A 15136-nucleotide genomic window follows, 5' to 3' on the forward strand; every position below is an offset into this window, starting at 1 on the left:
TTGAATAAATCCCCAACAGTGTCACCAGCAAAGCACCCCCACACCATCACACCTCCTCCCCCATGCTTCACGGTAGGAACCAGGCATGTAGAGTCCATCCGTTCACCTTTTCTGCTTCGCACAAAGACACGGTGGTTGGAACCAAAGATCTCAAATTTGGACTCATCAGACCAAAGCACAGATTTCCACTGGTCTAATGTCCATTCCTTGTGTTCTTTAGCCCAAACAAGTCTCCTCTGCTTGTTGCCTGTCCTTAGCAGTGGTTTCCTAGCAGATATTCTACCATGAAGGCCTGATTCACACAGTCTCCTCTTAACAGTTGTTCTAGAGATGTGTCTGCTGCTAGAACTCTGTGTGGCATTGGCCTGGTCTCTAATCTGAGCTGCTGTTAACCTGCGATTTCTGAGGCTGGTGACTCGGATGAACTTATCCTCCGCAGCAGAGGTGACTCTTGGTCTTTCTTTCCTGGGGCGGTCAGCATGTGAGCCAGTTTCTTTGTAGTGCTTGATGGTTTTTGTAACTGCACTTGGGGACACTTTCAAAGTTTTCCCAATTTTTCGGACTGACTGACCTTCATTTCTTAAAGTAATGATGGCCACTCGTTTTTCTTTACTTAGCTGCTTTTTTCTTGCCATAATGCAAATTCTAACAGTCTATTCAGTAGGACTATCAGCTGTGTATCCACCTGACTTCTCCACAACACAACTGATGGTCCCAACCCCATTTATAAGGCAATAAATCCCACTTATTAAACCTGATAGGGCACACCTGTGAAGTGAAAACCATTTCAGGTGACTACCTCTTGAAGCTCATCAAGAAAATGACAAGAGTGTACAAAGCAGTAATCAAAGCAAAAGGTGGCTACTTTGAGGAACCTAGGATATGACATATTTTCAGTTGTTTCACACTTTTTTGTTATGTATATAATTCCACTTGTGTTAATTCATAGTTTTGATGCCTTCAGTGTGAATCTACAATTTTCATAGTCATGAAAATAAAGAAAACAGTTTGAATGAGAAGGTGTGTCCAAACTTTTGGTCTGTACTGTATATTATATATGATATACACTCTTACTGGGTCTGATTCTTTCAGTTTAGTGTAATAAGGGAGACATATCGTATAGGACCATAGGATGCACCTAGGTTTTTGAGGAGGGAAATAAGAAAAAAAAATTTTTTAACCAAAAGGTGTGCTTTTGGTGGGTTTGAACTAATGGCGGTCTGTGCATGACACTATTATGGGGGATCTGTGGATGATGCACTGTTATGGGGTGGGGGATTTGTGGATGGCACTGTTATGTCGGGGATCTGTGGTTGGCACTGTTATGGGGGGGAGCTGTGGATGGCATTATAAAGGGGGGGTCTGTGGATGGCATTATGATGGTAGGGGATCTGTGGATGGCATTATGATGGTGGGGGGATCTGTGGATGGCATTATGATGGTGGGGGAGATCTGTGGATGGCGTTATGATGGTGAGGGGGATCTGTGGATGGCGTTATGATGGTGGGGGGGATCTGTGGATGTCACTGTTAAGGGGTAGTGGATCTGTGGATGACACTGCTATATGTGTCATCCACAGATCCCCCCATAACAGTCCCATCCACAGATCCCCCCATCCTAATGCCATCCACAGAACCCCCCCCCCCATAATTATCCCATCCACAGATCCCTAATGAGGGACTGTAGTAGACGGGGAGAGCGGCGGGGCAGTGTAGTCTGGCCCCGCCGCTCAGTATGTACTGTATTATACGTAGTGTTAATCATCATATCTAAACTGCGCTTCCCATGTGTACCGTACTTACCGGTACACATGTCGCGCTCCTGTAGTAAGCACTAGCAGCTAGCAGGCAGGCCGGGCGGCCGTAACTGACTGAGGTCACGTGCCTGCTCCACCTTCTTCATTCATAAAGTAGGCGGAGCAGGCACGTGACCTCCGTGAGTTACGGCCGCCTGCAGCCCGGCCTGCCTGCTAGCGGCTAGTGCTTTCGACAGGAGCGTGACATGTGTATCGGTAAGTACGGTACACATAGGGAGCAGGGGGAGTGCAGTTTAGATATGATGATTAACACTACGTATAATACAGTACATACTGGGCGGCGCGGCCAGACTACAGTGCCTGCACTGCCAGCCGCTCTCCCCGCCTACTACAGACCCTCCTCACTAATACATCGCAGTCTGCAATGCTGCAGCATCGCAGACTGCAATGTAAATTGCCATCATTCGCCCCATAAATGCAAGGGCACTTTTCCCCCACCCAAAATACGGTAAGTGAGATTATAAAAAATAAATATATTGTAGAGTGTGATAATATTGATGTTACAGTTATTATTATAGTAACATAGTATATAAGGCCGAAAAAAGCCCTCTGTCCATCCAGTTCGGCCTGTTATCCTGCAAGTTGATCCGGAGTAAGGCAAAAAAAAAAAACTGTGAGGTAGAAGCCAATTTTCCCCACTTAGGGGGAAGAAATTCCTTCCCGACTCCAATCAGGCAATCAGAATAACTCCCTGGATCAACGACCCCTCTCTAGTAGCTATAGCCTGTAATATTATTACGCTCCAGAAATACATCCAGGCCCCTCTTGAATTTCTTTTATTGTACTCACCATCACCACCTCCTCAGGCAGAGAGTTCCATAGTCTCACTGCTCTTACCGTAAAGAATCCTCTTCTATTTTTCTGTACAAACCTTCTTTCCTCCAGAAGCAGAGGATGTCCCCTCGTCACAGTCACAGTCCTGGGGATAAATAATACTGACCCCTGATATATTTATACATAGTAATTAGATCTCCCCTCAGTCGTCTTTTTTCTAAAGTGAATAATCCTAATGTTGATAATATTTCAGGGTACTGTAGTTGTCCCATTCCAGTTATTACTTTAGTTGCCCTCCTCTGTACCTTCTCCAGCTCTGCTATGTCTGCCTTGTTTACAGGAGCCCAGAACTGTACACAGTACTCCATGTGTGGTCTGACTAGAGATTTGTAAAGTGGTAGGACTATGTTCTTATCATAGGAATCTATGCCCCTTCTGATGCAACCCATTATCTTATTGGCCTTGGCAGCAGCTGCCTGACACAGGTTTTTACAGCTTAGGCTACTTTCACACTAGCGTTCGGGGCTCCGCTTGTGAGCTCCGTTTGAAGGCTCTCACAAGCGGCCCTGAACGCATCCGTACTGCCCTAATGCATTCTGAGTGGATGCGGATCCGCTCAGAATGCATCAGTCTGGCAGCGTTTGTCCTCCGCTCCGCTCAGCAGGCGGACACCTGAACGCTGCTTGCAGCGTTCGGGTGTCCGCCTGGCCGTGCAGAGGCAAACGGATCCGTCCAGACTTACAATGTAAGTCAATGGGGACGGATCCGTTTGAAGTTGACACACTATGGCTCAATTTTCAAACGGATCCGTCCCCAATTGACTTTCAATGTAAAATCTGGACGGATCCGTCTGAGGCTACTTTGACACTTAGAATTTTTTTTACAATATAATGCAGACGGATCCGTTCTGAACGGATCCACCGTCTGCATTATATGAGCGAATCCGTCTCAGACGGATCCGCTGTGAACGCAAGTGTGAAAGTAGCCTTAGTTTGCTGTTCACTAAAATTCCTAGGTCCTTTTCCATGTCAGTGTTACCCAGTGTTTTACCATTTAGTATGTACAGGTGACTTGCATTATTCCTTCCCATGTGCATAACCTTACATTTGTCAGTGTTAAACCTCATCTGCCACTTATCTGCCCAAGCCTCCAATCTATCCAGATCCATCTGTAGTAGTATACTGTCCTCTTCCGTGTCAATTACATTACACAGTTTAGTGTCATCTGAAAAAATTGATATTTTACTGTGCAAGCCTTCTACAAGATCATTAATAAATATATTGAAGAGAATAGGTCCCAATACTGACCCCTAAGGTACCCCACTAGTGACAGTGACCCAATCTGAGTGTGTACCATTAATAACCACCCTCTGTTTTCTATCACTGGGCCAGTTACCCATTTTCTCCCAGTCCAAGCATTCTCATTTTATATACTATCCTTTCATGTGGTACAGTGTTAAATGCTTTGGAGAAGTCCAGATATATGACATCCCTTGATTTGCCACTGTCACGTCTAGAACTTACCTCCTCATAGAAACTGATTAAATTTGTTTCACATGACCGATCCCTCATAAAGCCATGCTGATATGGCGTTATTTGCCTTTTTTCATTGAGGTACTCCAAGATAGCATCTATTAGAAAAACTTCAAACAGTTTACCCACGACAGATGTTAAACTTACCAGCCTATAGTTTCCGGGCTGTTTTTGAACCCATGTTAAATATTGGCGCTACATTTGCTATGCACCAATCCTGTGGAACACTACCTGTCAGTATAGAGTCCTTAAATATTAGAAATAATTCTTCCTGGGTCAGACAGGGCACTTTTAATGGGGAATTAACTTTCAATTCTACATTTCATCTGACAGTTTATTTTCTTCAGTGAATACATTGGAGAAGAAAAAATTTAATAGCTTTGCTTTCATCTCATCATCCTCTGCAACTTCCCCCTCATTACTCTGTAGAGGGCCAACACCTTCAGATTTATACTTTTTACCATTTATATAATTGAAAAACATTTTAGGGTTAGTTTTGCTCTCTTTGGCAATTAATCTCTCGGTCTCTAGTTTGGCTGCTTTTATTTATTTTTACATATTCTATTTTTTCCTTATAGTTTTTAGTGCTTCCTCGCTACCCTCCTGTTTTAGAGATTTAAAGGGATTCTGTCACCTCCCCTAAGCCAAAAAACGATTTTAAAGCAGCCATGCAGCACAGCTTACCTGGATTAGGCTGTGCTCTTTTATCTTGAAATCCGTCCAGCAGTTACTGCAAAAAACGACTTTGATTGATAAGGAAATGTGTCCTGAAGGTGCCCAGAGGGGCGTTTTTTTCTTCTTAGAGAGCCCAGTACCGCCCCTCTTTCAGTGCCCAGCCCGCCTTCCTTGTACTGTCTAACCGCCGCCCCCAGCCTGCCACAGCCTCTCCTTCCTCTCCTCCCCCTCCCTCACGCCGAAAGAACTCTCGCACAGGCGCAGTACCCACTGAGGGCTGCGCCTGTGCGATCAGCAGGAGACTGAGGGCAGGAGCTTCATCCTCGTCACTGGGCATGCGCCGAGCCCAGTGACGTCCGATGCTCGCTCTTCCCTGCTGACTGAGGGAACAGCGAGCATCGGACGTCACTGGGCTCGGCGCATGCCCAGTGACGAAGATGAAGCTGCTGCCCTCAGTCTCCTGCTGATCGCACAGGCGCAGCCCTCAGTGGGTACTGCGCCTGTGCGAGAGTTCATTCGGCGTGAGGGAGGGGGAGGAGAGGCTGTGGCAGGCTGGGGGCGGCGGTTAGACAGTACAAGGAAGGCGGGCTGGGCACTGAAAGAGGGGCGGTACTGGGCTCTCTAAGAAGAAAAAAACGCCCCTCTGGGCACCTTCAGGACACATTTCCTTATCAATCAAAGTCGTTTTTTGCAGTAACTGCTGGACGGATTTCAAGATAAAAGAGCACAGCCTAATCCAGGTAAGCTGTGCTGCATGGCTGCTTTAAAATCGTTTTTTGGCTTAGGGGAGGTGACAGAATCCCTTTAAGTGCTTTCTTTTTGTCTTTTATTGCTTTGTTTACAGTTCTATTTTTCCACATTGTTTTTTTCTTGTTCCTTAACCTTTTATTACCATAAGGTATGTATCTCTCACAATTAGATTTTAGGATGCTTTTAAAAATATCCCATTTTGTGGCTGTATTTTTATTTTTGAGGACTTTGTCCCAGTTAGTTAGGGCTATGGCCTCTCTTAGTTGGCTAAATTTAGCTTTTCTGAAGCTTGGTATTTTTGTTCCTCCCTGAAGAAACACTCCTTTGAATGATAATTGGAAGGTTATTACTTTATGGTCACTATTTCCCAGGTGTCCCCCAACCTGCACGTCTGTTGTTTTGTCAGGCCTATTGGTTAATACTAAGTCCAGTATGGCCGCCCCTCTAGTCGGGTCCTGAACCAGTTGGGAGAGGTAATTGTCTTTGGTTATTGCCAAGAACCTGTTTCCTTTATGAGATGTACAGGTTTCATTTTCCCAGTCTATATCTGGGTAGTTGAAGTCCCCCATAATAACCACCTCATTATGATTTGCCACCTCGTCTATCTCGTTTAGTAGTAGATTTTCTGTGGACTCTGGTATTTTAGGTGTTTTATAATAAATTCCTATTAGTAATTTATTATTGTTTTTACCTCCATGTATTTCTACCCACAGTGACTCCACATGTTCATGTCCCTCACTTATATCTTCGCGGAGTGTGGGCATTAGACAGGACTTTACATAAAGGCAGACCCCTCCCCCTCTCCGGTTTTGACGATCCTTTCTAAACAGACTGTAACCCTGTACATTAACTGCCCAGTCATAGCTATCATCCAGCCATGTCTCAGTTATTCCCACTATGTCATAGTCCTCCTCACACATCACTAATTCCAGTTCCCCAGTTTTATAAGTCACGCTTCTGGCATTAGTATACATACATTTAAGAGGTTTATGTATATTTTTTACCCTACACCTTTCCTTCTGAACTGTTCTAGTCCCTCCTCCCATTCCTCCCCCAGTCCCATTACCTTGCCCCTGGTCTCGATCTGCACTATCTTCCCATCCTATAACGTAATTACATTCCCCCAGTCCTTAGTTTAAACACTCCTCCAACCTTTGAGCCTTCTTCTTCCCCAAACCAGCTGCCCCTTCCCATTGAGGTGCAGCTCATCCCTACAATAGAGCCTGTAGCCAGCAGAGAAGTCACCCAAATCCCTCCTTCCTACACCAGTCCTTGAGCCACTTGTTAACTTCCCTTATCTCCCGCTGCCTTTCTTGTGGTGCTTGTGGTACCGGTAGTATTTTGGAAAATACTTCCTTTGAGGTCCTTGCCCTAAGCTTTTGACCTAAATCCCTAGAATCATTTTTAAGGACGCTCCAACTACCTCTAAGTTTGTCATTGGTTCCAATATGGACCATGACCGCTGGATCTTCTCCAACCCCTCCCAGTAATCTGTCAACCCGATCCGCGATGTGTCGCACTCGAGCGCCAGGAAGACAACACACCGTTCGACGATCCTGGTCTTTGTGACAGATCGCCCTATCTGTACCCCTAATAACTGAGTCTCCCACTACCAGCACCTGTCTGGCCTACCCTGCTCTCCTGGTACCCTGCTTACTGGAGCTGACATTCCCCTGACTGGCAGAGGAAGTGTCTGGCTGCAGCAGTGCTCTCCCTGAACTGACATCCCCTTATCTGCCAACCGTGCAAACTTGTTGGGGGGAGTCAGATCAGGGCTAGCCTCCCTGGCACTCTTCCCTCTACCCCGCTTTCTGTTACCCAGCTAGCTACCTCACTTTCCTGAACCTCCTCGCTACCACCCTCCCCCACATCTACCCCATAGAGTGCTTGCTCAGTAAGCAGTAAACTATTTTCCAAATTGTCAACGCTTCTCAGTGTTGAAATTTGCCTGTTTAGATACTCAATGTGCGATTCCAAACGGGCAATTTGCTCACATTTTGAACAAAGATATTCACCCTCAAACGGCTGTTTCAGGACCGCATACATTAGACAAGATGTGCACTGGACTGCGCTGTTAATAATGGAGCCCATACTAAATGGGGATTATGCAAGAAAAGAGAAAAAATACAATACAGTGCAGTGATAAGAATCTAACTTACTGTAGTCCCCTCCTAAAGTCCCTAAATCTCAAGTCACGTAATCTAAAGTCACACACTTAACCCCTTAAGGACCAGGCTCATTTTCACCTTAAGGACCAGGCCATTTTTTGCAAATCTGACCAGTGTCACTTTAAGTGCTGATAACTTTAAAACGCTTTTACTTATACAGGCCATTCTGAGATTGTTTTTTGGTCACATATTGTACTTCATGACACTGGTAAAATAAAGTCAAAAAAATTAATTTTTTTGCATAATAAAATACCTAATTTACCAACAATTTGGAAAAATTTGCAAATTTCAAAGTTTCAGTTTCTCTACTTCTGTAATACATAGTAATACCCCCAAAAATTGTGATGACTTAACATTCCCCATATGTCTACTTCATGTTTGAATTATTTTGGGAATGATATTTTATTTTTTGGGGATGTTACAAGGCTTAGAAGTTTAGAAGCAAATCTTGAAATTTTTCAGAAATTTACAAAAACCCAATTTTTAGTGACCACTACAGCTCTGAAGTCACTTTGCGAGGCTTACATAATAGAAACCGCCCAAAAATGACCCCATTCTATAAACTACACCCCTCAAGGTATTCAAAACTGATTTTACAAACTCTGTTAACCCTTTAGGTGTTGCACAAGAGTTATTGGCAAATGGGGATGAAATTTGAGAATTTCATTTTTTTGCCTAATTTTCCATTTTAACCCATTTTTTCCACTAACAAAGCAAGGGTTAACAGCCAAACAAGACTGTATCTTTATTGCCCTGACTCTGCCGTTTACAGAAACACCCCATATGTGGCCGTAAACTACTGTACGGCCACACAGCGGGGCGTAGAGTGAAAGGTACGCCGTATGGTTTTTGGAAGCCAGATTTTGCTGGACAGTTTTTTTGACACCATGTCCCATTTGAAGCCCCCTGATGCACCCCTAGAGTAGAAACTCCATAAAAGTGACCCCATCTAAGAAACTACACCCCTCAAGGTATTCAAAACGGATTTTACAAACTTCGTTAACCCTTTAGGTGTTGCACAAGAGTTATTGGCAAATGGGGATGAAATTTGAGAATTTCATTTTTTTGCCTAATTTAAAATTTTAACCCATTTTTTCCACTAACAAAGCAAGGGTTAACAGCCAAACAAGACTGTATCTTTATTGCCCTGACTCTGCCGTTTACAGAAACACCCCATATGTGGCCGTAAACTACTGTACGGCCACACAGCGGGGCGTAGAGTGAAAGGTGCGCCGTATGGTTTTTGGAAGCCAGATTTTGCTGGACAGTTTTTTTGACACCATGTCCCATTTGAAGCCCCCCTGATGCACCCCTAGAGTAGAAACTCCATAAAAGTGACCCCATCTAAGAAACTACACCCCTCAAGGTATTCAAAACTGATTTTACAAACTTTGTTAACCCTTTAGGTGTTGCACAAGATTTAATGGAAAATAGAGATACAATTTCAAAATTTCACTTTTTTGGCAGATTTTCCATTTTAATATTTTTTTTCCAGTTACAAAGCAAGGGTTAACAGCCAAACAAAACTCATTATTTATGGCCCTGATTCTGTAGTTTACAGAAACACCTCATATGTGGTTGTAGACCGCTGTACGGGCAAACGGCAGGGTGCAGAAGGAAAGGAATGCCACATGGTTTTTGGAAGGCAGATTTTGCTGGACTGGTTTTTTGACACCATGTCCCATTTGAAGCCCCCCTGATGCACCCCAAAAAAGTGACCCCATTTTAGAAAGTACGGGATAGGATGGCAGTATTGTTGGTACTAGTTCAGGGTAGATATGATTTTTGGTTGCTCTATATTACACTTTTTGTGCGGCAAGGTAACAAGAAATAGCTTTTTTGGCACTTTTTTTTTTTGTTATTTACAACATTCATCTGACAGGTTAGATCACGTGGTAATTTTATAGAGCAGGTTGTCACGGACGCAGCGATACCTAATATGTATACAATTTTTTTTTATTTATGTAAGTTTTATACAATAACTTCATTTTTAAAACCAAAAAATTGTTTAGTGTCTCCATAGTCTGAGAGCCATAGTTTTTTCAGTTTTTGGGCGATTATCTTGAGTAGGGTCTAATTTTTTGCGGGATGAGATGACAGTTTGATTGGCACTATTTTGGGGTGCATATGACTTTTTGATCGCTTGCTATTACACTTTTTGTGACGTAAGATGGCAAAAAATAGCTTTTTTTACACCATTTTTTTTTTTTTTTACGGTGGTCACCTGAGGGGTTAGGTCATGTGATATTTATATAGAGCCGGTCGATACGGACGCGGCAATACCTAATATGTATACTTTATTTTTATTTATGTAGGTTTTACACAATGATTTTTATTTTGTTTTAGTGTTTCCATAGTCTAAGAGCCATAGTTTTTTCAGTTTTTGGGCGATTATCTTGAGTAGGGTCTCATTTTTTGCGGGATGAGATGACGGTTTGATTGGTACTATTTTGGCGTACATGCGACTTTTTTGATCACTTTTATTACCTTTTTTGGGAAGTAAGGTGGGCAAAATTTCAATTTTCTCATAGTTTTTATTTTTTTAATTTTATGGCGTTCACTGTGCGGGGAAAGTAACATGGCCGTTTTATAGATCAGGTCGTTACGGACGCGTCGATACCTAATATGTGTAGTTTATTTTATTTTTTTAATTTTTATTCAGTGATAAATGTTTTTTTTTTTTATCTTAACTTTTTTCACTTATTCTTTTTATTTTTTGACCCAGACCCACTTGGTTCTTGAAGATCCAGTGGGTCTGATGTCTGTAAAATACAGTACAGAACCTATATAGGTTTCTGTACTGTATTTTACTTACACTGAACAGATCTATGCTTTCAGCACAGATCTGTTCAGCACCATGGACAGCAGGACGCCTGAGCAGGCGTCCTGTTGCCATGGGAACCTTCCCCGTCTGCTCAGTTATGGTCAGAACTTCGCAGACGGGGAAGGGTGAGGACGGGGCTTCGGGGGGCTCTCTGGGGGCTCTCTCCCTCTCCATCGGGGGGCTGCAAAGGCACAGCAGCCCCCCGATCGGAGAGGGAGGGAGCTCCCTCTTACTGTTAACCTTTTCCATACAGCGGTCCGTACGGACCGCTGTATGGAAAGGGTTAAACGGCTGACATCGCATCAACGATGTCAGCCGTTTATACCAGGGTGCCAGCAATGTGCTGGCACCCTGGTATACCCACTGTACACCAACGATTACGCAATAGGAGGCGGGCGGGGGATCGCGATCCCGCCTGCCGCACCGCCCGCCTCCCGCAACGCCCCCACCGCCTGCGACACCCCCCCTGCACCACCCGCCGCCATCAAATCATGCAGGGGTTCAGGGGGGGGGTGTACTATATTGATTTTAGGCACTCTAAAGTTTCTGATCCCCGCGGTCAGGGACCGCGGGGATCAGAAACTGCAAAAAGCGCAGCAAACCGCAGGTCTGAATTGACCTGCGGTTTGCTGCGATCGCCGACACGGGGGGGGTCACATGACCCCCCCTGGCGTTTTAACAGGATGCCGGCTGAATGATTTCAGCCGGCATCCTGTTCAAAACAACCCCTGCGGCGCCGGAATGCCGATTTTAAAGTCAGGACGTACCGGTACGTCCTTGGTCCTTAAGGACTCGGGAAATAGGGCGTACCGGTACGTCCTATGTCCTTAAGGGGTTAATACATTGCATCATTGATGAGTATATATGCAGGTATATAGATGAACCACAAAGAAATACATTTTACCAACAGAGAGTCTAGTGCACAATGAAAGTTACAGTTTTGTCTTCTCTTTCTTCCTTTTTTCTTGTCTCTCTTACTCCCTTCTTCCTCCTCCTCTTCTCCTCTTGCCTTGGGTCTCAAATCCCAGCCTTTTATATGCTTAAAAAACAGTTCTAGACTTTGGCACATCTCATTGGTTGTTCCTTATGGTTTTCTAGTAATTTCCAGTTAACTCTTGAATATTGATAGAAATAGCTAGAATATTGGGATTGTCCTGCCCCACTAGTCATTATACCACCTACTGGACAACTGTCACCCATTCTCTAGATAGTTGAAAAATATTTTCTGCCTTTGATACGTTAATGTGCCTTTGTCCAGTGTGGTGATGTGTATGGTAAAGTGCTGGAGGGAGTGGATATCCCACCCAGATACTTTGGCTGGGTAAGATAAATGAAATCTAGAAAGCTGCATTTATTTCAGCAAAGGATAATTTGCTGGAACTCTTTTGTTTAAGGGCTCGTTCACGCAAAAGTTTTTTGCGTTCCGCATACGGGCAGTTTTTATCGTTCCGTATACGGTCCGTATACGGAACCATTCATTTCAATGGGTCAGCAAAAAACGGAAGTTACTCCATGTGCATTCCGTTTCCGTATGTCCGGATTTCCGTTCCGCAAAAAAATAGAACATGTCCTATTATTGTCCGCATTACAGACAAGGATAGTACTGTTCTATGAAGGGCGAGCTGTTCTGTTCCGCAACATACGGAATGCGCACAGAATGCAAAATACGGAATGCTGATCCGTTTTTTGCAGACCGCAAAATACATATGGTCGTGTGTATGAGCCCTAAGTTTGTATGTGCTGGATTTCTTTGGACTGGGAGATAGGTTTGGCAGAGGGATTTTTCAGTCCCCACCCCTCCATCACAGGTTTTTGCCCTAGCCTGAGGTGATCACAGGTGAGGCCTTCTGGGATCATCACTGGGAATTAAAGCAGATCTCAGAATGTCAATCTGGGGGAAAATAGATCCCTGGAGAGTTGATATGAAACCTGATCTCCCCTGATGTGAAGAGGATGCTGTAGGTGAGAGAGGAATCATCTGCTTTATTAGGTAGAGCCCAGACGGGCAGGTTTGATGTTATGTTATGCCGGTGCTGTAGCTTCACCTCACCAAGTGACGCTATAACTTGCATGCTAATATTATGCCGACATGCCTAAATAAAGCACCGTTTGAGCATGAAAACCCGATTTCTCAGAAAATCTGTGAAAAGATAGACAGAACCTGCTCATCCTGGCTTTGAGAGGTCAAGTATGGGCACTAATTAACAGAAATATCCTGAAAACCTTACATACATACAGGATACTAATACAATATATGGCTTACATTATTTTACTAAAAATTCCCAAAAATCTGTATTTCTTTGTACATTGCATCAAAGTGTCATATCTTCAATGTTTTCGCATAAAAAAATATACTGTAATAAAATATTTACAAAAATGTAAGGGGAGATACTGTATATATTGCTTTGAATGCTATTGTTGCTCTGCATTTGCGACTTATGGTGTTAGCACTATAATGTATTTCTTTCTTCTTTATTATGCATTAGAAAAAGTGGAATAATAAGGTTTCCACTTTTGTCCATGTATCTTACCTATATATTATAACATTTTACATATTTGTGAGGTTATTTTTATTGAATTTTCGCAGGTTTCGGCTGTCTCCGAACATGGAGCCCTCTAGCACTGTGGTTGCTCTTGAATGGCTGGATGTCCAAGCTGCTATAGGAACCAAAGTTTCAGATTACATTCTCCATCATAAGAAGGTAGATGAATACACAGATACAGAGCTATACACAGGTACGATGAACACTATTCTTGAGGTCATTCTAATTTCTTGGTCAGTGTAATAGATACAGTATAATAAAAAGATAACGTTGGCAGTGGTACTCAAGGTGTAATAAAAATAAGTAATGAAATAATAAAAAGTGGTAAATAAAATACAAATTAAAATACCAACATAACATAAAAAAAAAAACATATCATATACATACAAAAATGTATAATAAACTAGCACCCCTAAAGTAACTGGAAATGGCTTTAAGATAGACTAATTGAGTAAAAGCCACACTTGAATAAAAATGATAATATTATTGATGGTAGGTGGTAGAATATTCACATCTTAAGCGGTGCACTGCTTTAAATGAATTGTGTGGTTCACTTTTGATTCTCACAGGTTGGTCTGCGGTTATTAGGCTATAAACATAGAAGTCCATAGGTAATGCTGCAGACTGTAACTGCTAAATATCCAGTGAAATAGCCAAGACTGTCATTTATCAGTTATAGAAAGCAATGCACAAATAGCAGTCTTTGTACTCACTGTCCTCCTATGTAGTTAGAAAACAAAGCGCTTCCTGTGCTAGTAGTGCGGTCTGTGCCTGCGCAATAGTACAGCCTAGCAAGGAAGGTAGTAGTTGCTTCTGCGCCTGCGCAGGATGTTTGAAGATTAGCAGCTGATCAAAATCTGAAGTATTTAAAAGCCAAAATTATGGGTGAGCACTCTACACTTGGACTTAATAATAAAATTTTATTAAACCACAATATTGTATGACATACGGTGAACACGTGTACAATATGGTTAAAATACAATAAAATTGACATAAAAGGGGATGGTCCCTTGTGTCCACAATAAAACGCTGAAGTTTCTATATAACTGCACAGTGATAAAGTGCTCTCAGGTGTGTGAATAATCATACATATAGAGATGTATAGTCTGGCTTCTGCTATGTAGACTATCTCCGATTGTAGCCTTTGGCTAGGTCTACACGACGACATTTGTCGCGCGACAAAAAGTCGCGCGACAGATAGGGCGCAACATTTGTCGCGCGACATTTTGTTGCACTAATGTCGCGCGACAATTTTTATAATGGCAGTCTATGGTGTTGCACTGCAACATGCGACATGCTGCGACTGCGACGCAACAGTCGCAGAAAAATCCATCTCGAATGGATTTTCTGCGACTGTTGCGTCGCAGTCGCAGCATGTCGCATGTTGCAGTGCGACACCATAGACTGCCATTATAAAAATTGTTGCGCGACATTAGTGCAACAAAATGTCGCGCGACAAATGTCGTCGTGTAGACCTAGCCTTATTCTACATGATATTGTGCGATGGTACGATGAGGCAGATATTGCATTTGTTTCAGTCTCATGCCAGTGATATGCACGTTTTTATAAATCAGATCTTCTTACCTTCCTTTCTGTTCCTATCTTTCGTTTACGCCTTTATTTGGTTTGGCGAGGGTCGAGCGGCGCGGAACAATGCTGGCGTCTCGCTGCGTACTCCTCTAGTCAACTTGCCCGGATCTCGCGGGAGTTGGAGCGATGTTTCGGCTTTACCTAGCCCACGTGATCTCGGTCCAGCACAGTAAGGAGGCGAATGTCTATCTCGATTATTTGATCTCAATTCTGATCATTTAGGCATTCATATGTTTCAATTACTCAGCATGGCCATGCTTGTAGGTGCGGAGGTGCTTCTTTACAGGTATGCGATCCAGCCCAGACGCGTTTCGGGAACTCTCCTTCCCTTCATCAGTGGTACTGCACTGTTTGCCTCCGCCTTTTATTTCAGAGATTAGCACCAATCTATGGATCACTGGATTTGCTTCATGGATGAGGACTCCTATGCGTTTTTTTGTATGCCTTTTCCATGCGTCTTTTTT

The 15136-nt window shown here is 43.3% G+C and overlaps 1 protein-coding gene across 1 annotated transcript in view; it reads left to right on the plus strand.

Annotated features, from left to right (window-relative positions):
• ASTN2 (astrotactin 2) overlaps positions 1 to 15136 on the plus strand; it is an 859422-nt gene that overhangs the window by 693942 nt on the left and 150344 nt on the right. Inside the window, exon 18 of the mRNA XM_044306147.1 lies at positions 13127 to 13275. Within this exon, the coding sequence (XP_044162082.1) occupies positions 13127 to 13275 (149 nt within the window). The remainder of the gene's footprint in view (positions 1 to 13126; positions 13276 to 15136) is intronic.

Source organism: Bufo gargarizans, chromosome 9, assembly GCF_014858855.1.
Source record: "Bufo gargarizans isolate SCDJY-AF-19 chromosome 9, ASM1485885v1, whole genome shotgun sequence".
Classification (NCBI taxonomy): domain Eukaryota; kingdom Metazoa; phylum Chordata; class Amphibia; order Anura; family Bufonidae; genus Bufo; species Bufo gargarizans.